The following is a 24,053-nucleotide window of genomic DNA, read 5'->3' on the forward strand; positions in this document are numbered from 1 at the left end:
GACAAAGAATAGAAACCGCAGTAGTCCATGACAATTCTCTTATCTTTTGGAAACCAGCCTTAAATTAAAGATGGCGCGGTAGTCTGTTTAGTTTTGTTTCCTGAGGACAATTCCCACCTCTCTAATCCAGAACGTCCGACTCGTACTTTCGATTTAATTATTGGCTTATGATATGTATACAGGGTGTTTCTAAAAGGTGTGTCAAAAATTATGGGGGTTGTTCTTTGGGTCATTTCTATTTAATCAAAAATGTTCTATGACATTTTGCCTTAAGGGCCACTGTTTTCGAGTTATGACTTTTAAGTGTTTTATGGATGAACCCTTAATTAAATTATAAATCATTGTCTTTCAGATTCATAACTAAATTTATTGGGGTCATCCGTAAAATACTCTGGACAATCTTAACTTGAAAACGGTAGCCAAGACGGCAATATGTCTTAGAAGATTATCGATTTGAAATCGCCCAAAGAATTAGCGAAGTCCTTAATTTCTGATAGACCTTTCAGAAACACCCTATTTATATGATGTTAAGATTGTGTTTTACGCGTGACCCCTTAAATTTAACTAAGAAACTGAAAGACAGTTTTGATTTAGTTAAGGGGTCATTCCTAAAACACTGCAATCATAACTAGTAAACGATAGCCCTTAGAACAAAGTATCATAGAATACATTTTAGACTCAAAATTGTCCTTAGAATCCAATGTACTTCCCGCCCTCCCACCATTTTTGAAACACCCTGTATATATGCCTAGTGGAATGTCGCTTTAAATTTGCACTCTCCTAATTGTCCACCATTGCGGTGATAACCACAGCTAGGCCTAATCAAAAGGAATACGTGTACCTAAATACTTCCTTCCAAACATTGTCCTTTCAAGTACAATTTAATGTGATGATTTCTAATGAAAATATCCGAAATATTTCTATCCTTCTAATGGAGAACGAAACGTTATACGTTTACGTTTGTTGTTGTCGCCTAATATCAGAAAATCTCATATAGAGATCCATAAGCCAAGGCCTAATTCTCTGATACGTATTGTCCCAAATACTTAGAAAACCAATGACTCCCGTATAATCCGAAAGACAATCTTTTGATACCCCCTTCCTTTTCTTCCGCCCCCACGACGCATTAAATCGGGAATTTCTCAGGAACCAGGAAATAGAAAACTTCATCCTCCTCATCCAGTATACTCTGTCAGAGTTCTTCGAAAAAATGGTTATTGAGCTATTTTCTATAGTATAATAAGGATCTGCGTTGTTCGGGTGGTTTAGTGGGATCCTCAGGGCTAGAGTTTTTCGTATTTAAGACAAAGAGGTTTTAAAATACTGAGTATGTCAATTGGAACCATGTTTCTATCTACATTATTAAAGAAGATACGAGCAATTGAGTTCCGAAGAACTGGGGACAACTCCTATTGGATGAATCAGTGCTACACCAACTCAATTGCTTGTATATTACTTAATACTGTAGGTAGAAACGTGGTTCCAATTGATATATTTACTATTTTGTACTCTATTTCGATTAAAGGACCCAGGGAGGAGAGACTTGAGAAGTTAAGAGGGAATAATAATGAGAATAGGCGGATTGGTTCGCTTCGTGGTTAAACCTGTCTCTCTGGCGCTGGCTCAGTCACTCACCGCGGTGTCCGCGCGCATGCGTCAAATTTTAAAAACCGGCTTTGAACTGGAAGTGGGAGCATGCGGTAGTGTAGTCACCGACGCCACACGCGCGTGCGCGTTAGCTAGAATCGAGGGAGAGAGAGATCAAAATTCCTACCCTCCCTTTTTTCCCCTTCCATTTATATTACTGATTCTTTAACATTAGAGTAACACTCCCTCTCAAGTCTCTCCTCCCTGAAGGAACTGGCAGCCGGGAGAGTTTTCTGTCTATGTTGACACAGCGATAAATGTAAATTTGGAAGCAGGAATGGAGAACGGTTAGTATTTACTTCAGTCCGACTTAAAGCCTAGTATAGAGCCCCTCCCTCCAACACGTAACGAAAATTATAAATTATATTATTGGCTCACTTAAACTACGTTTTGATGACGGTGCTGACGGGGACGGCGAAAAATACGTAATTCCTTTTTACCTCTGTCACTATGACCCGCCTCTTCTTTCATACCCCTCCGTCCCGTGGAAGGGGGTTCGGGACTATGACGCGCGCCCAGATTACTCTGTTCTCCATTCCTACTTCTAAAATTACATCTATCCCTGGTTGACACTAATCATAAATAGTTTTTGAAATATCTGCATGGTTTATAAAGAACTAACTTTTTTTTTTTAACTTTAAAGTTTCAAATTCAATGAAACGATTTTAAATTAGAGGTTTCACATCTAGGCCTAGAGATTCAACCAAACCACTTCTAATGAACCTTAATTTTCGTAGCGTTACTGGATACTGTGCATAAAGATAAAACATACAAACAAACAAACACTATTTAGACCATTACGAGTCTTTGAAATCATAATGCGTTAACTAGTTTTCAAATATAAGTGATCCCCATCTATTTACGTCAAATATCTTTGACTGGTTTATTCTCCTCCTGACCTGCACCAACGCCTGCCGTCACCTTTGAGTATCGCATAACACAGCCTTTTCGACGACTACAAAAAAGAAGATCCCAAATCGGGCCCATAACTATGGGATCATTTACAGCGAAATCTTTGTATCTCTAAGCGTAATTGGATATTTTTGGGGAACTGTTTGGTTCTGAAGTTGGTTTAAGGTTGCCTAGGGTTACGAACTTACGGCCAAGGTCTACCCTATTCACTGAATGCTAGCAGGAGTTTATTATATTAGGAGTATCGAAGAGCAGTGCTTTTTTACTGTGATGAAAATTTTCTGAAAAAAGCTCCATATATTTTAGCACACTTGGGGCTGAATAGTTTTTCATTTTTTAATGTCGAAATATGATGAGATTAGAGATGGGATTTTTTTCGAAAGAAACGATTAACCATAGATGGGCTGGAATGGAGATACGCCACGTGGTTTTTATAGGGCAGCGCCTCTCTGCGCCACGCCGCGACCAACATTGAATCTTTTTCGACTCGAACCATAACCATAACCAGTCTGGTTAGTAGGAATAATTTATAAACTAGTCCTTAGGACCAGTGACCCCCTGGCCTCCGAACTGGTCCCAGCCTTTGTTCTCCTATAGATTTGCAATTAATAAACTGGTCCCGAGGGCCAGTAACCCCCACTTCTTGAATTTATAAACTAGTGGTTCAGAACCAGAGGAACTGTGCTATTTCCCACATCTAGGGGTCGAAAAGTTTTGGGAATCTCCCGCTAGGGATGACACATCCGATGACATTAGAAGAACAGGGTGGTTAACTTATCATTACAGTCTATCTGAGTTTAATGGTCTTAGAGGAAACTAACGCACCATACCTATATCGTATCAAAAATTGTATTTAATAAAATTCACTACTCTGCATGCCTATATCTATTTTTTATCAGATAGAATTTTTTCCCCGTTCTCCTTGCTCTCTCATTGGCTCTCACAAAAATGACGACGCCCCTTTTAGATAGTGCAACTTTATTTCTTTTTTGGGCAGACAGGAATAGAAAATTCCGCATAAAGCGCTGCTGTCGCATCCATAGCAAGATTCATTGCTAACGCCGAGGTGATCTTCCTAGGGCGTTATAAGCTTCTGCTACTTTATACTGGATGAAAATTCCTGAACCCCAAGGAAGGATTGGTATGGGAATAACAGAAGGGATGCTGTTGAGGAAATAAAACGAGATGAGAAGGAAAGATTGGAAGATGAGAGGTAAAATGTTTTAAGTCTAATTGAAATGAGTTTTTTACTTCATTAGTATATTATGCCCTATATTGTTAAAACCAGGGAGATTTTAGATAACGTAACAAAACATCAGGGAATGTTACTAATTTGGAGCAATTAAAAGGGGTTCTTCGTATACATTCCTTTTTGCGGAAAACTACGGGGAGAGAAAAGGGAAAATTAATTCATTGGGAAACAACTTTAATTGCGTATATTTTTCTAGGATTTTGCCATTACAAGTAGCATATATATTTTGAACGAAAACAATTTTTTTTATTGAACCAGGGATAGATGTAATTTTAGAAGCAGGAATGGAGAACAGAGTAATGTGGGCGCGCGTCAAAGTCACTGACCCCCTTCTCCGGGACGGGGGGAGGGTATGAAAGAAGAGGCTGGTCATAGCGCCAGAGGTAAAAAGGAATAAGGTATTCCTCGCCGCCCCCGTCCGCAACGTCATCAAAATGTAGTTTAAATGACCCAGCCAATAAGATAATTTAAACTTTTCGTTACGTGTTGGAGGGAGGGACTCTATACTGGGCTATGAGTCGGACTGAAGTAAATGCTAACCGTTCTCCATTCCTGCTTCTAAAATTATACCTATCCCCATAAGTTTATAAGATATGTTCCATAAGTATGTCACTACCTATACTTCGTAATGCTAGAGGCTTAATGAGAGCTAGTTCAAGAACGACGCGAGAATTGACTACATTCGGTTTTGCAGTCCATCCTCCTATTTAGTCTGTACTAAGCCTTTGACAGCGCCTCACCAGGCGTCGCTTTACGAGAATCTATGACGTTTCACCTACGTCACTTCATGACAAGCTCTCATTAACGAGTGACACACTTATGGAACATATCTTATAAACTTTTGCTATCCCTGATAGAACAGAATGTAACGAATGAAGCCTGATTAATGTATACGTGTGTTATGTTATGAGAAATATCAATTTCAAAATTATAGACACTTTTCAAAAGGGGACCGTAGTTAGTAGTAGAAACTTCCAAGATATGCAAGAATCCAAGATGGCCGTCGCCACGAAGATGATGACCTGAACGTCATCCCAAACTCAAACCAAAACTTTAAAACTCAAAAATTCCCATTCGACCGCCCACCTGTAGTAGTGATAACCACACAGATAGACATGAATCCAAGATGGCCCCCGCCACCAAGATGGCGACTATGATGTCATCCCAAAACTTAAACCAAAACTAAAAACAAAAATTTAAAATTCAAAAATTCCCTCTCGCGCGCCTACCTGACCTTGAATCCTGCCTTCAAGCGTGCTATTTCTCCCCCATTTTTAGTACAGTCAAAGGGGGAAATAGCACGGTGAATGACAAGGTTCAAGGTCAGGTAGGCACTCCAGCGGTAATTTCTGAGTTTTAAATTTTTGTTTAAGTTTTGGTTTGGGTTTGACATCATGGTCGCCATCTTGGTGGCGACGGCCATCTTTAATTCTGCATATCTTGGTAGTTTCTACCGTCTGCTTAATTTGGATTAAGACAAGCGGATCCAAAGATGTTAGATAGGGCTTCAACGTTACCAATCCACCTAAGTCCTTTGATTGAAGCCATATCTAACGCCTTTGATTGAAGCCATATCTAACGCCTTTGATTGAAGCCATATCTAACGCCTTTGTTGTCGTAATACCAAACGTTCCGTCATATGAAAACGCGGTGCTCAAACACGAGGCTCTATTTTACCCTCGACTTTTGCAAAGGAACTATCGCGTGGTAAATAATCATTGGCGGCATCCTCAAGGAAGCCATAATTATGCTTTCCTTGTTGTTTTTAGTTATGGTTTAGAACGCGGCACGCTCTGTTAAGCCTTGGACTAATAATAGAAGGTAACTCTTCTATTAATATCAGAGATGCTGGAAACGCCGGGAGAGGTAATGAGTGGTGGGGAGTGACGTAAAAGAAATGTCATAGATTCTCGCAAAGTGACGCCTGGTGACGTGCTGTCAAAGGCTTATAAAACCGACTTAATAGAGAGGTTATTTACAAAACCAAGTGTATTCAATCCTCGCACGGTTTTCTAAATAGTTCTCAGTAAGTTTGTAGCATTAAAAAGCGTTCGAATTTATGACGTAACTAGCTCTCCCCGAGTTAAAAGCAATGCCCAAATCCCAATATAAGTTTCGGCACTTCGCTGTTCCTTGAATGCCTTGGCACTTCGCAACAAGGGAAATTTACTGGTTTTTAGTTATCGATCCCTTTGTTCTTTATTAGTCTAGCTCTTACCAGAAAATCCTCTTAGATATGTTGCGAAACAGGCTTCAAAATGATTCCTATTAGTTGAATGTATTCTTTTACTGTACTAATTTTCATCTTCGACCCGAGCCAAAATTCGCTCCTATTTCTTTGGCAATAAGAATAACTGGTCTGTATTTATACTCAGGAATGCATAGATTTCTTTTACTTGGAATCATTAAGCGCTTAATCAAAAAGGCTTAAAACTTCGTCAAACCAAAGAGGGTAGAAAGAGGGGGAGTTGAAGCTACCGGCTTTAGCAAGGCATTTTGGGTGTTCTCGCTTTTCTATTTTATTTATTTGTTATATTTCCCTCCTAATATCCGGTTCAAGGTAATTCAACCAGTAAGAGTTCAGAGATAGATGCGCGCGCACACCGGAAGCTTAGAGGTAAACCTTCAAAACGAGAACTTTCCTAGCCAAGCCTTCTACTCCCCCTCTTTCTACCCTCTTTGGTCAAACCTGCAGCTACTCCATCCTTGCGTCTTATTGGTTATTCGAATGCATAGAATGCTTCAATGGATAACTTGTTGCGGCGCATAGTTTGCAAGCTACGTCAATATTACGTGATTTTTAAGTTCAAATAAATTATGCGTGACGTCAGCCCTACACCCCTCCTCTTTAATTCAAGCAGAAAGGCTCAGAAAATGGCAGGTTATTAAAGATTGCAAGTTGAAGATGTCTATGCATTCATGTCTTACAACATAAACCAAACATATCGTTTTTAAAATTCAAGCAAACGATATTGCAACCCTCTTTTGAAAAGTGTGTGTTTGGCTTAGATTAAGATATGTTCACACTTGCACGGGAGTCGGTTGACAATTCGTTTGACCGTGTAGGTTTGGAACCTTATTTAATACCAGTTCACAGCGATTTTAACAGTGTTGGTTTACACCTTAAGACGCTCCTGTTAATGCTGTCTGCTTAACCTTTCGTTGGTGCTGTCTGCTATCTGGTGATAATACAATGAACACTAGTCACATCCCAGGTGAAATACCCCGAGAAAATAGAAACTAACCACCAAAGGAGTCTGGGAAATAAGGATATTTTTTAAAATAGTCCTAGGGACCACTGACCCCCCTAGTGTCTTAAATAATAAACTGGTCTCCGAACTGGTCCCAGCCTTTGTTCTCCTATAGATTTGCAATTAATAAACAGGTCCCAAGGACCAGTAACCCCCACTTCATGAATTAAAAAACTAGTCCAAGCAATTAATAAACTAGTTTTGGACCAGAGGAAGTGTGCTATTTCCCAGACTGCGAGTCCAAAGCCGCTTTAAATTGGTTCGCGAAGCAACTTTAAGAAACCGCGTTTGTAATCACTGCAGTTTCTAGACTAACTGTTACGTTCACACTTAACTTTGGAAGCGTTTTGAACGGCTTCGAATCGGTTTCTCGTGTAAGTGTGAACATGGCTTTATTTAACTAGATAACTAGCCAACTAGTTAGTTAGGTAAACCATAAATTAATTAATTAATCTTGTACTGACATCCATCTCAAAACTTAGTTTGGAGTTATGTTGTTTTTGCAAAGAGAGTATTTTTTTTTATCATTTCGCTGGAGATGAGGAAGTTAGATCGGGGACGAAGAGGTGATAAAGTCAAAAGAAGAAGATGCTTGGAACCTGAGGAGAGCGAGCGAGAGAGAGCGAGCTAGGGATGAGGGAGTCTGAAGGATGATTAGAAGCTGGGAAACAACAATAAATCAAAAGAGTCTCTCCGCGTGGGAGTGGAGAGAAAATTCGGGTCAGCTTTTGGATGATGGATTCACGCCCTACTCGCCTTTCGAAGCCCCTTTCATTGCAAATTTTCTCTGTTGTTGTATACACTAACCCTGTTTTCTCAAATTATATTCCATAGAAATAAGCCTATTTGTATGCTGAACCTCTTTGGCTTTGCTTTGCTCGCACGACTTCCCTAAAGTTTTCCAAGATTATTTGTTATAATGGTTTCGAGTTTCCGAATTGATTATTTGATTTGACGAATTTTCGAACAAACTGCACGTGTGCGGATGCGAGTCATTTTATCAGAAATTCAGTTAGTTCGGATTAAAGGGTTAATAGACTATAAATTGATCTTTCAATTTCGATATTGAATGACGTTTTTTTTTCACATCGATTAATAGATGTAGGACCATGTTTTGATTCTTGATCCTGACTAACTGACTCACTGATAATCGACAGTCAACAGTCTAAACAGTTTTATCTAGGACGTTTACAGGGACGTTACTGTTTAGTAGTAGCAGAAGTATATAATACTTCTATTCGAGAGAAGTGTTCCAACCACAAAGCGGAGTAATTGTAACATGATTCTTCCCAACATCAGAATTAAGATTTATTATAACAAGGTTACTAAACCGAATCACATTCGCCATCTAAATAGTTCTATCATCATTACATTACTCTATACTGCACGTAGTACGCTCTATAAAGCCTTGGACTAATAGTAGTGTCTCACTTTTAATTATATGATAAGTTTATAAGATATGTTCCTCCATAAGTATGACACTCGAGCTAGTTCAAGAACGACAAGCGAGAATTGACTTCACTCGGTTAATTTTGCGGTCCATCTTCCTATTTAGTCTGTACTATGCCCTTGACAGCGCCTCACCAGGCGTTGCTTTACTAGAATTTATAACGTTTCACCTACGTCACTTCATGTCAAGCTCTGAGTAACCACTGACAAATCTTCTGAACTTACGATTACATCTTTTTGCTTTTGCTGATAGTAAACTATAATTTACGCAATTATATGTAAATCTAGTTGAGATTTGATTTCAGTAACTCTTGAGCGTGGATGCATCAGGGATAGATTTAATTTTGGAAGTAGGAATGGAGAACAGAGTAATCTGGGCGCGCGTCAAAGTCCCGGACCCCCTTCCCCGGGACGGAGGGGAGGTATGAAAGAAGAGGCGGTTCATAGCGACAGAGGTAAAAAAGAATAACGTATTTTTCGCCGTCCACGCCAGCAAAGTCATCAAAACGTAGTTTAAGCGAGCCAATAAAATCATTTAAAATTTTCGTTACGAGTTGGAAGGAGGGGCTCTATACTGGGCTATGAGTCGGACTGAATTAAATAGTAACCGTTCTCCATTCCTACTTCTAAAATTAAATCTATCCCTGCTGGACGTTATTTGAAAAGAAAGTTTTAAATTATGCCATTACCAACTATAAAAATAAAAAACTGCGTACTTAAAAGTCCTAAACTATTCAAGAAATTTCAAAATATTTTTATTATTTATGCGGTAACGGGTTTAAGTAAAAATTCATAAAGATATTCAGTACGTCATAAAATCGTACGTCTTATTCATATTTAAAACGTCCACTACCCCCGCTATAAAAGAGAAGCCCTGCAACCAAAATTTATTTTTCATGCAAGATTTGTCAGCTGCATCTCACTTTTTCTTTACGTTAAAAAAGGTGCGGTCTCATCTACTTACGACACTGATCAAATAATACAATCCAGCAGAAGTGTATATAATACTTTTCTTCGAGAGAAGTGTACCACCACAAAGCGGTGGGGTGGCGTAGCGGTTAGGGCTTTCGCCTCGCAGCAAGAGGATCCCGGGTTCGATCCCGGACTGTGGCACCGGGTGAAAAATCTGGGAAGAAATCCTTCTGCGTAGAGTTTGCAAGTTCTCTCCCCGCTTGTTAAAGGAGTTTTCCTCCGCGGTCTAACCCGGTTTCTCCTTTCCATCAAAACTTGCAGAGGTTAACGGTAATAGTTAGTATAGGGCGCTGTCGGTTAGCTGTGGCATAGGGGCTAGCCACCACCCCTCTATGCATTGTAAAGGCGTTAGGTAAGTGGCAATAAGTCGCAAGATGACTTGGTCCAATTAGCTAGCTGAACTTTTGTAAAAAAATTGTAACATGATTCTTCCCAACATCATTTTACATTTGGAGCAAGGATACTAAACCGAATCACATACGCCAAGTAAATAGTTCCCTCTTAATTACTCTATTAGCGCTGCTTTACATTTGCCACGTCAAGGATTTGCCAAGGCGCATGAATGCGCTTGTAGATTTTTGTCCCACGTCAAGACAATCAAGGTTTGTTGGTTGATTGATTGCTGAGGATTTAGTAAATACCAAACAGTTATAGAATTCACCCTAACACGGTAAGATAGTTACACATCTTAATTAAGTTTGATGAGCGGGAGAGCAAACAAAAAGATTGCATGAGCCTGGAAGAATCATGTTACATAACTAAATTTTAAGAGGATACAGAGTATCATCCTTCTTCTATTATCCACTTCTGAATCTAGTGACAAACTCGAGAGTTATTCCGAGGGATTTCAATAAAACAAGATGGGCCAGAATATTTAGAGTTTTGGCTACTGGTCAATTACATAAATGTCTGACCCCTCGAACATAAACTGGAACATTATCCCTATTGTCTATCGTTCTCATACTATCTACAGTGAAGAATGTAAACTCTCGTAATTCAACCATGATTAATAGTTACGCATTTATGCTAGAACTAGCTGTTACCGGCGGCGTCGCTCACGTGTAATAAGAACTTCCATCAAAATGATATAAAGAATGGGTACTGATGACTAATATTTTTGGAGCGCCCTAGGAGCGAAGGCACTCGGCGTTGCCCGTCAGCCCGTCGGGACATTTTTTATTATTTTCCATGCGGACATTATTCCATAAAGATGGGTTTTTAAGTTTTTGGCCGCCATTTAAAAAGATGGAAACAAATCGAACCCAAAAGACCATTCAACCCGTCTATAGGTTAAAGGAAACCAGCGTACTAAATTTTTGCGAAATCCGTTGAAACGCGCGGACTTTGTTGCATAGAGAAGATTTTTTACATTTCTGGGCGCCATTTATTAAGATGGCGGCGGATTGGAAAAATCTTTCTTAGTACGCGCCTACTACTTATGATTAACGTTCCTGCAAATTTTCAGCCTTCTAGGGCAAGCGGTTTGGGCTGGACGTTGATTATTAGTCAGTCAGTCAGACAGGATTTTGATTTATATAGATATAGATGACAGGTTCTAACAAATTCTACACTCCATGATCTTTCTACGCCATCTATGAGCATTAAATGCAACTAAACACTAAAACACGAGCAAGAAAACACGCCTCAAAACTCTAAATTTAATTCTTTCTCGGGTAACACGAAACCAGCCCGTTGTCTTGAATAAGTTCTCGACCTCAAGCGCGAAAAGCTAAAAAACCTTTTAGAATTTTTGGCCTTTCATTTATGGACGAGGCAATGTTTGAGACGATCAAAGGCCCAGTCCGTTTTCTAACCCACATTCATATTTAGAATATCCCATCTACTTCAATAAAAGCAAATCTTATTTATTCGTGACTCGTGAGCTCAAAGTTTGTGAAGGAAAGGCTAGATTTTGCTTTAGGAGAGAAAGAGAAAAAAGGAAACTTCGTATTAGCTTTGTGAATAATATATAAACCTTCAGAACTAAGCTCCCTCATCTCGTATGACGTAAATAGATAAGATGCCGAAGTGGGGTAGCAAATTAAATGAAAAGAATCAAGTCCTTTTGGAACGGCCGCATGGATCAATAGCCGCCATTAATAAATGAATGAGACGCATCTATTTTTGGGGAATAACTTCTGCTTAACTAATTTATGCCCAATAGTATTTATATCTTGTTCTTGGTATTTATTAGGGTTTCTTGAGGGCGCCGACTATTTGAGCTAACTTCAAGTATAATTTCATAAGCTATGTTATATAAGTTTGCCACTGGTCAATGAGAGCTTGTCATGAAGTGACGTAAGTCATAGATTCGAGGTAAAGCGACGCCTGTTGAGGCGCTGTCAAAGGCTTAGTAGAGGCTAAATGGTAAGATGGACTGCAAAACCGAGTGTTGTCAATTAATTCTCGCTTCCGTCGTTCTCGAACTAGCTCGAGCTGTAAGCCTGTAGCATTATCAAGTATAGGTAGTGTCATACTTCCCATCAACATTTCTACTCCTCCGAGGTATATGGACTAGAATCTTGATGGCGGATCTCATGTTTAGGTTTTCTTGCTAAAGTGTCCCATAATAATAAAGAAAGAATAAAAGCTAGCAGACGACAAGGTCTTGGAGAAAGACGGTACAATGTAAACAAGTAAAATGGCCGCTTGGTCTCATTTCACTAAGCCATGGGACTAATGTTAATTACTTGCAATTATTTAAAAGAAAAGTTTAATAAAGTAATATAAGATAGGAAAAATAAAGATTTACGCGTTTGGCAATTGTGAAAGTGATTAAAGGAAATTGTATCCTTCCCAAAACCGTCACGTTGGTTTACGTTGTGCCGCAGTGCGCGTACCCTACGAAATTGGGGAGCAACTGCGCACAGACGTTGCAAAGAGGAGAGAGAGAGGGAGATAGAAACAGGCTTTATAAAATCCGCCGAAAAATGGGAAAATAGGGGGGTAGTAAAAACAATTTTCGATACGTTTAGTTTTAGGACGCACATCCTTTGCGCATGGGGGGATTGACCTCCTCGCCTTATCTCTGTCATCCCCTACGTAAACTATGCGCGAGAAAGCTGCGCTCAGGCGCGCGGTGTACCGTAGATTTGCCCCCGTTTTCACCACGCATGGATCACGCCTGCCTATACTGATTCTCTTCCAGTTTCTGGTCCCTCTAGATTGATAGTTCATGCTCTCCTTCATAGAGAAACTTGTGGGCATCAAAAATCGTACACTTATAAACGATTTGTTACTTATGATTGTACGTATAGTTCGTATCCCTAATCCGGACCCTCGAAATAACATTTAACGAGATAATAACTGTCAAAGGCCTAAAGCTTCAATTTCCTGTAGTTTTTCCTTCGACGGGGATATCGTCCTCAATGGAGATTAAAGCTTTTATTTGGGTTCAGCTCAATATCTCTAGAACAAAAGTTTTCTTAAGCTCTTAAATACACCCACCGAAGCTCGTACCCCAACACCCCTTTTTTTATTGAATTTTATTTCCCCCTTTTTTAAATTGGAGAAGACTAAATATGGTAAGCCTATATTTTGAAGGGTTTTACCACTGCGAGATTTATGATGGGTTTCGAGGTTTGTTGGTTTAAACTCTATTAATTTAGAGTGGTCAACACCTTCGAAATTTTTATTTAAGCAGGGATAGATTTAATTTTAGAAGTAGGAATGGAGAACAGAGTAGTCTGGGCGCACGTCAAAGTCCCGGACCCCCTTCCACGGGACGGAGGGGTATGCAAGAAGAGGCGGGTCATAGCGACAGAGGTAGAAGGGAATTACGTATTTTTCGCCATCCCCATTAGCAACGTCATCACAACGTAGTGTTAGTGAGATAATAAGATCATTTAAACTTTTCGTTACGTGTTGGAGGGAGGCGCTCTGTACTGGGCTATGAGTCAGACTGAAGTAAATACTAACTGTTTTCCATTGCTACTTCTAAAATTAGATCTATCCCTGATTTAAGTTACGATTTTATTTGGTTGTAGTACATTTTAGCTTTTTAAGGAGGGTCAATACCTTCAATAACTTCATGGTTTTGTCAACTTTCACAACTGAATTGAGGATGAAGAATCCCCATTAAAACCAGAGTTAATCGTGACTCTTTATTGTTGAAGATCATAAGTTTATAAGATATTTTCCATACTTCGTGAAGCTAGAGACGTACAGCTCGATCTACACTCAGATAATTTTGCAGGACTTCCATATTCCTATTTAGTCTGTACTAAACCTTTGACAGCACCTCACCAGGCGCCGCTTTACCTCGAATCTATGACGTGCGCCTACGTCACTTCATGACTAGCTCTCAGTAACCATTGACAAGCTTATGGAACATATCTTATGAACGTATGATACAATGCATAAAATATAAACATCTAATGTTTGATTTACCATAAGTGAATGATGACAGACAGACATATTATTGTCTAAGGAAGCATACCAATATATGAACAGTACTAAGCGCTGGCTATAATTACTTATGAATTTACCCATTATTCTTTGTAAATCCTTCATAAAGTAACTTTTTATAGCTTAAATGGATAAGGGAATTGAACTGACTTGACCCCACTTGTTTCACCATCGAGTTTTTACTTGCGGGTTATCGATCTTGTCATGTTATGTATATTGGGGCAACGTGGGGTTTTACGGGGAAACAATAACCAAGAGAGGGTGAAAAAGAATCCAAACTTCTTCTGTAATTAAAAGCTTTCCCTCGTAATCCCCCTTGTAAGAAGAGACGTGGTTTTACGATGGCTCCTTTGTTCTTGTTACCCATTACACGACTATCTATCCTGCCTGGTTTTAGCGTAGATCCATCTACTCTGCTTAGCGCAAGGGAGATATATTGAAAGGGGAGGAATTCTGAATAGGTCCGCAGATATTCCCTAAAAATACCAGCCTATAGCTAGAGATGTAAGATTACCCTAATTTTTTAAACGGTAGCTTATATAAGGTAGGGATCTATTTAATTTTCGAAAGAGGAATGGAGAACAGAGTAATCTGGGCGCGCGTCTAAGTCCCGGAGCCCCTTCCTCGGAACGGGTGGAAGGGGGGGTATGAAAGAAGAGGCGGGTCATAGCTACAGAGGTAGAAAAGGAACTACGTATTTTTCACCGTCCCCGTCAGCAACGTCATCAAAACGTAGTTTAAGTGAGCCAGCCAATAAGATAATTTAAAATTTTTCGTTACGTGTTGAAGGGAGGGCTCTATACTCGGCTACGAGTTGGACTAAGTAAAAGCTAACCGTTCTCTATCTCTGCTTCTAAAATTATATGGATTCCTGCTTATGGTAATTTATTTTTTCACGTATATATAGTCTATTAAACCACGTTGATTTGTGAGCACTTTATACTTAGTTTAGGTGCTTTAAACAGTGTGAACTAATCTAAATCTGAGGGGCAACTGGAATCCCAAGTAAAATAGGATAATTTTTATTGTCTCTGGAAGTCCTAGCCATAGCCCACTCGATCCGCGATCACGGACGCTGTGCCGCTCGCGTCGTGTTGCGCGTTCTCGAGTGGGCTATGTCCCAGTACACTAAGCCCTATTCAAACATGCTTCCCAATTTCCTTTCTTATCCTGCCTTACTAATTTGAGGTTAGAGCCAATCAAAGTTTCACCCAGCGGTGATTCGAAAATCTTCACGGTATCTCCATTGTTAGTCTCGATGGTTGGTTTTCATTTTGCTGGATATCGGCCTTTGACACAAGACATCTCCTCCTACAAATGAATCTTCCTTGGTTTGCGATAGTACATAGTAAAATGAACGATGTTTTTTTACTCTTGATTTCCCAGTGGATTTACGGTTTGAGCGAATAGAAGCTATTTAGTGCTGGATATACGAGTACTATCTAATCCCAACTAAGTCAACAATAAACATGCGATAGGGCCTGACGTAACCCCTAGAAATCAGAAACAAGTACCAATCCTAGGTTTACGAGGTTACAATACGAAGACAAAATAGTGTAGCTCTCGGCTTAAAGTAAGGCCAGGCAGTGGCGTCTTAACAGCATTACAGGCCCCTGGGTGGGCAATGCAGTGCACGTGGGTGCCACGTTCAAATAAATATATGAATCAAGGGGGCCACCTCAATAGGTCATAAGTTTGTGGGGCCGCTGGGCAAATGCCCATTTGGTCGAACCAAGAAGTGATATCTAGTTCATCACGCAGAAGGTATAAATTCACCACATTTCCAGCTTTATCTCCAGTCCAAACGTAGATCTGGAGTTAATCCCCGCCTCTAAATTACAACCAGCATCTCATTGGTTCTTGAAAACTCACGTCAGCGCGACGCGAATGACGAAAATTACGTATTTTCCGACTGCAGAGAGGCCAAATAGCCCGCCCTCCTTTTACATCCCCCCTTGTATTTTGAAAGGGGGACTGGGACTATGGCGCGCTAATACTAAGGCATCTTATACCTTCTCCCCAATAAACTAGATATCACTTCTTGGTTGAACTAAGTACCTAAATAACTAAATAACAATTTTATGTTACACTTAAATACAACCTTCAAATGGCCACACCCCTTGGCAAAATTTCAGGACTATATGCTACGTAGAGTCTTAAAGGTGTTAAAATATTGTTGTATGATCTTAACAAGGCGCGTTGATGGTGTTTACAATGCACTACTCTTGCTGCAATTCATCTTAAAAAGAGATAATTGAACTCACCCTCGCTTCACAGCTTTGATCCCTTCTTGGACGGTTGATCTGTTGAACTGTTTCATGTAATCGTGCATGTCCTTTTTATTTTGCTTCAAAACGGCCCAAGTATTGCCATGGGGAATGGTGCCGAAACGAAACGGGGGTCGTATGGAATGTGGACTCGTCAACTAAACGAGAAAAAACTTAACTCAATTATCTCAAATATAACCTTGAACAAATTAGCCAACAGATGATTCCTTAAATTCTCAGGGTTCCAAGTACTTTGTTTAACTATGGGTTCACTGTTAATGTAGGCTTCACAATTACAGAGACGACTTCAGTATTTTTCATTCAGTAGGCGACTTCAAAGACGTTAGAAATGGCTTCAAACAAAAGGACTTTGCTGGACTGGTAACACTGAAGCCCTATCTAACGTCTTTGGTTCCATATACCGGATGTTCCCTCTCAAGCATACTGTGGCACCCCTATTTGCAAAACTATCTATTGTTTTAAATTTTGAATAGCCAAGGCTTAGGGTTCCAGGCATCAAGTTACCATATTCCCACATTCTACAGCATTTGCTGATTTTGTGGTTCTTAAATATAGGGTTAGTACGAAGTTCGATATTTCCAAACAGAGAATATTACAAACACACAACAATTAATATTTAGTTTCGAAAACAGGATTGCCAGTTTGCAAAGGGAGAAATAGTTAAAAGTGACCTAGTAGGATTTTAGGAATCATCTGTTGGTTTCAGTCGTTAAACTTACCAACTTATCATCAATTCCGGACAACTCGTGGTGCTCTTCTCTCGTGATCATGAAGGCTGCCAAGTTGGCTGTGTAAATAGCCAAGAAGACGACAGCGAACATAGCCCAAACATTGGCCACAAACCGGGCCGTGTAACTACGAGGACAATCTACGTTCACTGCGGCCCCAAAAAGGATGGCCCAGACTAGCCAGTAGGTTCTGAAGAGCGAGAACTTGTGGGCTGTTCGAGAAATAATTCAATTGCATCAAAACATTTATGAACACATTTAGAGGTTAAAGGTTGGTTAAGTGAATATCTTACATCGAGGAGGTTTGAGCTTCATGTCGTAGCCAACTGGGCTGACCCATTCGAAGAGGAATATTGTGAAGGCCGCCACTTGTATGCAAATAAGGAGGATCATCAACCATGATGTCGTATCGAATGGTTCTGAAATGATTTCAAAGATTGCATGTTTTGATATACTTCTTTAAAAGAATAGTATCTGAAATGATTTCAAAGATTGCATTGTAGCAAAATATTTTACTACATTTATTATTAAGCCTAAATTATATTGATTTTTACCTCAAGTTATTTACTTCACCCTAGTTTAAATATAGTTCGTTACTATGAGTTTTCAATAGGCCTCGTGATAAACATGTTTTTCACTCCACACTCAATATAATAGAATAGAAAGTTGACTATAGCCTTCCCTTTTCGTATTTATTTTCAAAACCACAAAAACTGCCATACCTAGGGTCATAGGAATTATTTACGGGTATTGTTATTTTGCATGCTATAAAAATATACCTCTAGAAAGTACGCTTTGCCAGTACGATGCCAGTAGAGATAAAAATTAGACACGGTAACAAGTGCACGTGCAAAACCCTTTACAATATTATCGAAAGGTCACAAGTGCACGTGCATCGCAAGAGAGAGAGAAACAAACCCTTTACAATATCATAGAAAGGTCACGAGTGCGGGTCGTGACCTAGCAAACACTCAGAGAGAGGATGTCAACCCGAAAATGATAGAAAGAGGAAAGGGATAAACAAGCGCCTCTTGTGGACTGGTTGATGATTGGCCAATAAGATCATCCGGAGATCCTAGAAGCCCAAGTACCGACCAGATACCATATTATAAAAAAAAGCGAGATGAAGCGGCTAACAACAGTCACTCTTAAAATTGGACTTGAACTCTTAAGTTCTTAATCGCTCGCTCCGGCCGGACACGACTACCTGACAATGCCGAGTTCCTGAACTTAACCCTAAAAGCCGAGCGCTGGTCGCCAACCTTAATCCGGGTTCCCGAAGGTTCCTTGCCGTCTGACCATGGTCCAACTGCCGTCACCAACTGCGAGCCGAATACCACAGTTTCTAAACATCGAGAACTAGCCGAGATGCCGCAACTACTCGCCACTCAACACCAGCAGATCGCCTCTCTCTCTAACACGAAACAGTGATGAGTACTCATTAATTTAATTACCGTTAAAGACAATAACAGAACAATGATAGTAGTTAATAATAGTATAAATAATAGTAGATAAAACTGGCATCGTTAGCTTAGGGTTGCATGATATTTTGGGGGGTTGTGTCGCGCCAAGTTTATCATTTTTGTCGCGTATACACGTAATCATTATGTCGCGTATATTATATATTGTTAATTTTAAGTTAAGGTATTAGTCCACTAGTTAGGGACTAATTAAAACCAAAACCTATGCGCATAGAAACCCCGGCCAATAGAACGCCGAAATAGTAAATAGTAGCACAATAATAGTTAATTCCTTGTTTTAAATAAATATGACTCACTAAGGTATGGCAAATTACGTTTCCGACTTAATTATTACAACCTAGGGTTAAATTTAAAACCCAACTTAATAATAGTAGTAGAATGTTAACGGGGAATAAGCGTATAGTAGAAAATTACCGTTACATTTGGGGGTCCGTCCGGGATAGCCTTCCTATTCCAGTTTAAACTAGTACGGAGGCTAACCTGAACTCAATAGTAGATGAGATGGTAGTAATAGCAATATCAAAAGTAATAGTACAAGGAAAAGTATGAGTGTGGACTGATTCATGAACACGCAGGTTGACCATTCTAGTTGTAAACCAGTTTTAGGGCTTTATTCTAGCTGCGCTGATTGTTTAAATTCTTATAAAGCTTCCCAAGCTATTGATAGAGCAAAACGGGTAGAGAAACGCAATAGAAAAATGAATAGCAAGAATAGTCCGGCGTTAGGGGATCCTAGTGGTAATCACGCTGTAGGGGGAATTATGGGTGCGATAGGAAACACCCAAAATAATCAAACCACCTCCACTAGCACAGCTAATAGTAGTAGTAATGTACCAAACTCCCTTAACCCAATCATAGTGCAAACTAGCACTGGTCCAACCTCAACCATGACCACACCCACAAATAGTACCATAAGTAACACCATACCTTCAGGTATGCAATTAATTCCCACTAATTTATTGCAACAAATGCAGAAACAAATAGCGGATTTACAAACACAATTGCTGCAGTTAGCTCAGGTTAATGCCAATGTGGGTTCTGGCCCTAGTAGTCCCCAGACCCATGGGGTAATTAATAGTACACCCCAAATGAACAATCATAGTAGTCAAAATGTTCCGTTGGTAAATAATAGCTCTCAGTTTAATAGCAATCCATTGAACATCCCTTATTGTCCTAGTGTGCCCTTAGCAAATAATAGCACCCATTTTAGTAGCAACACTAGCATAGCCAGTTTGAATTACGCCAATGCAGGTTATATGCCCCCCGCGGCGCCAACTCCGCCACCGTCAGGTTCAGGTTATAGATTACCAAAAATTACCATGCCGGTTTTTACGGGAAAACCTTCCGATTTGAGCACGAAAGATTTCTTAGTCAAAGTTCGCCAAATTAGAGAGACTGTAGGAATGCTAGATTCATTGTTTATCCAAACCTGGATCCCGCAAATGTTTGCAGGACCCGCGTTAGAATGGTGGCAGGCATTGCAAATAAAACCACAAACAATTGGAGAATTCCAGCAGTTGATTAGGAAAGAGTACGATTTTCAAGTAAATGATTCGGTTTTAAATGAGCGGCTCATTAATAGAAAACAGAGAAATGGAGAGGGTGTACGCGATTACGTTAATGCTATGCGCGAAATATTATTACAATTAGAAACCCCTCTATCTGACGAGCGCCAAGTTGAAAGTGTTTATAGGAACCTTCACCGAAAATTAAAACCCTCATTAGCACTCTTTACCTATAACACTGTTAGCGACCTATTAGCCCATGCTACACGCTTAGAAGCGGCCCATGGTTTTGGTTGTTATGATGAACCAGATAGTCGAAGTAATCACAATAGGGCAAACAACAACAATGGGAATAAACCCCAGAATAAGTCTAATCAAGGGGGAAAACCGACTAGTAATTTCAGAGTCGTGACATGTTTTAATTGTCACAAAGAGGGTCATAAAACCCCTCAGTGCCCCGATGCCCAATGTACTATCTGTAATGAGATGGGACACATCCAAAGATATTGCCCCACCAAATTGGGAAACGGGAAAAGGGGAGGACCCAAAGGGGAAGGTCCTGCCCCAAAACAAAAGTAGTCACCCTAAGAAATAGCCCATACGCCGCCGATTGTTTCGAAGTGTCAACGTCTAGTAGTAAAGATAAATGTTTAATAGAAGTTACCATAGCCGGTATACCTACAATCGCTTTAGTCGATTCAGGTAGCACCGTTACCTTAATAGATAAGAATTTTAGTAGTAATTTAGAAAAATTTAATCTTAAAACTTCGCCGACTAATGTTAAACTTAAAGTTGTAAACAGAAAATCTGTAATAGCAGATCAGGCTATTATTATCCCATTAAAATTACCGGGAAAAGAGTTGACACAGGAAGCAATCGTTTTGGCAAATCTAGCATACCCCTGTATTATTGGGTTAGATTGTTTAAAAAAGGCAGGAATGATTGTTAGCTTTGGCAATTTAAGTTGGTGTTGGGAAACAAATCCTTCAGTATGGCACGATTTCCATAACAGTGGGATAAATTTTAATCTCACGGAATGTAATCTGTTTGAAGACGAGGATTTTGATTTAGAGGGTATAGAAAAGGTTTTAGAGGAAGCTCCCATAGACCCCGAAAAGAGGGACAAATTAAGAAAGTTAATTTTCAAATATAAGTGTGTGTTTTCCACCACAGCTGGTTTAACTAAATCGGTGGAACACTATGTCGACACGGGAAATAGTATGCCCATCGCGTGTTCCCCTTACCGAAACTCTCCTCATAAAAAAGATATCATAGATAGTATCATTAAAGAGATGTTGGAGTTAGATATCATTGAACCCTGTAATAGCCCGTGGGGAGCCCCCACATTGTTAGTACCCAAGAGTGATGGAACCCATCGACTCGTAATAGATTATAGAAAGTTGAATCAAGTAACTCGTAAGGATGCGTACCCCATACCGCGAATTGAAGATATTCTTGAATCGGTCAAAACCCCAGAGTATATAACTGTGTTGGATATGCGGTCCGGTTATTGGCAGGTGCCTTTAAATAAAGGAAGCCGTGACACCTGCGCATTTGTGACTCATAACGGTGTTTATCGCCCTAAAGTTATGATGTTCGGTCTTACAAATGCTCCGGCCACTTTTGTTCGATTAGTTAATAATTTATTTGGTAAATTAGCTAAAGAGGGGGTCTTTGACTACTTTGATGATTTATACGTAGTGTCTGACACTTTTGAAGATCATTTAGAAAGTTTAGAGAAAGTTTTATCCATCCTTAAAAACGATGGTTTAACTATTAAATCATCAAAAATTCAATTTTGCCGGAAAAAGGCTCACATCCTGGGACATCTTGTCTCTAATCGAGGTATAGAGGTCGATCCAGCCAAGGTTAGCTCAATTACAGATTGTCCCATACCGCGAACAGTACGCCAACTTAGGCGATTCTTGGGAATGGCGGGATTTTATAGGAGGTTTATCCCAAAATTTGCAGATATAGCTGCCCCGTTGCATCATCTGACGCACGATAATGTTGATTGGGTTTGGGGGGCAGAACAACAACAAGCCTTCGACACGCTTAAGAATAGACTTTCTACAGCACCAATAATAGTCGCCCCAGACTTTAAAAACCCTTTCACCGTTTATTGCGACGCTTCCAACGTAGGCTTGGGCGCAGTCCTCACCCAAATAGTAGATGGGAAAACGCGAGTTGTGCAATACGCTAGCAAGACGCTAGATCCTGCACAAAGAAAACTTTCAGTTACTGAAAGAGAATGTCTCGCAATAGTATGGGCGGTAACCGAAAAATTTAGAGTATATCTAGAGGGTGCCCCTTTTGAGGTAATAACCGACCATAAGTCCCTTGAATGGTTAAAGAACGCAAAAGACCCGACAGGAAAGTTTACAAGATGGAGTACTAAGCTTCAATGTTTTGACATGAAAATAGTCTATATTCCTGGGAAAAAGAACATAATCGCAGACTTTTTATCACGATTACCCGAGTCAGCCGAAACTGACGACAACATTTTAGTAGCCGTAGCAGACCAAGAGACCAGTGTAGTAGACGCAATAGATTTAGACGGCAATCGTATCATAGACGAGCAACGTTCAGACTCAAAAATTTGTCGTTTGTTGACCTTTCTTGAAGAAGGAGCCACAGGCGCTAATGATAATATAGGTCAATGGATTAAGCGAGTAGGGCCCTCCTGTAGAAAAATTGACGGCATTGTATATAGACGCATGCCAATAGGTCAATCAGGAGACGGTTGCAAGGATAGCGATCACACGGGCAATAGTAGAATCCCTAGTGATAATAGTAGTAGCGCACCTTGTAAAGACGACGGTGAAATTAGTAGTAATCACTTTAGTCCCCAATTAGACTCCTTTCACATTTTAGTACCTAAAAGTTTAGTTAAAGTAGTTATAAAAGCGTGCCATGATATACCCACTTCCGGTCACCAAGGCATCGCTAAAACTCTAGAACGCGTCCGTAAATACTACACCTGGGAGGGAATGACAAAAGACGTCCATCATTACGTCAAAACTTGTAAAATTTGCCAAGAGCATAAGTCACCCCCTATCAAACAAGCGGGACTCATGAAGGCAACAGAACCCTCTCAACCCTGGGAAGTTATTGGCATCGATCTTAAGGGTGAATTCCCCCGTAGCAAAAATGGTAACACCTATATACTTGTAGTGGTGGACTTCTGTACAAAATGGGTAGAAGCCCATCCCTTAAAGAAAGCCACAACCAAAAACATTGCTAACATTTTAATTGACCAAGTTTTTGCACGGTTCGGCGTACCAAAACGCATAGTTAGCGATTCAGGACCACAGTTCGTGTCCAACGTTATGAAAGAGGTTTGCACACTTTTTCAAATTAAGCAAAGATTCACCTCCTTTTACTCACCCCAGAGCAATCAAACCGAAAGAGTCAATAAAAACATCGGAATGATGCTCAAGTGTTATGTAACCGAAAGCCACCAATTTTGGGATGTTGGGTTACAACAGTTTGTAATGGCATTACGTTCCTCTAAGAATGAGTCGACAGGCTATTCACCTTCATTCTTAAATTTTGGCCGAGAAATTCGCGAGCCACCCATAATGAACGTGGATCAAACCCAACTTTCCAAAGCCTGCGAGGCCATTGATCCCCTTAGCAGAGCTGAAATAATAGGTGAAGCGATTAAGGCGTCCCATGGCAACTTAGAAGTGTCCCAAATGAGGAACGCGGCCCTTTATAATAGCAAAAAGAGGGAATTTGAATTCAAAGAAGGAGATCTGGTAATGAGAAAAACCCATCACCAATCAAACGCTGGCGATAGATTTAGCGCCAAGTTGGCTAACGCTTGGGAAGGTCCGTTTGTAGTGGATCAAAAGTTATCCTCACATACCTACAAACTTAAATCTCGAGATAGTAGCCAGGAGTTAAAAGGGACTTTTCACTTAAGGCAGCTTAAGCTCTTTAACGAGCGCGACTTAGAAAAGACTGAAAGCCCCATAATAGGCAAACACAAAGCGAAGCCAAATATCATCCGCCCCCCAGCCGACGATAGCTTCCATATGGTGTTGCGAAACCGCAAGTAGTTTGGCCCAGTAGGACCCAAAGCATTGGGATAAGAAATTAATTTTTCGCGCTGAGTTTCTGGGGTTTGGTACCTTCCCAGTTACTACAAGAATGTGC

The 24,053-nt window shown here is 40.1% G+C and overlaps 1 protein-coding gene across 1 annotated transcript in view; it reads right to left on the bottom strand.

Annotated features, from left to right (window-relative positions):
• LOC149618785 (glutamate receptor ionotropic, NMDA 2B-like) overlaps positions 1-24,053 on the bottom strand; it is a 274,821-nt gene that overhangs the window by 41,717 nt on the left and 209,051 nt on the right. Inside the window, exons 9-11 of the mRNA XM_089853956.1 lie at positions 17,200-17,325; positions 16,898-17,118; positions 16,155-16,315 (exon numbers count right to left, since the gene is read on the bottom strand). Coding sequence (XP_089710082.1) covers positions 16,155-16,315; positions 16,898-17,118; positions 17,200-17,325 — 508 coding nt within the window. The remainder of the gene's footprint in view (positions 1-16,154; positions 16,316-16,897; positions 17,119-17,199; positions 17,326-24,053) is intronic.

The sequence above is a fragment of the Phalangium opilio genome, unplaced genomic scaffold (assembly GCF_054372755.1).
Source record: "Phalangium opilio isolate 3A_F unplaced genomic scaffold, DU_Popi_V2 ptg000209l_1, whole genome shotgun sequence".
Lineage (NCBI taxonomy): Eukaryota > Metazoa > Arthropoda > Arachnida > Opiliones > Phalangiidae > Phalangium > Phalangium opilio.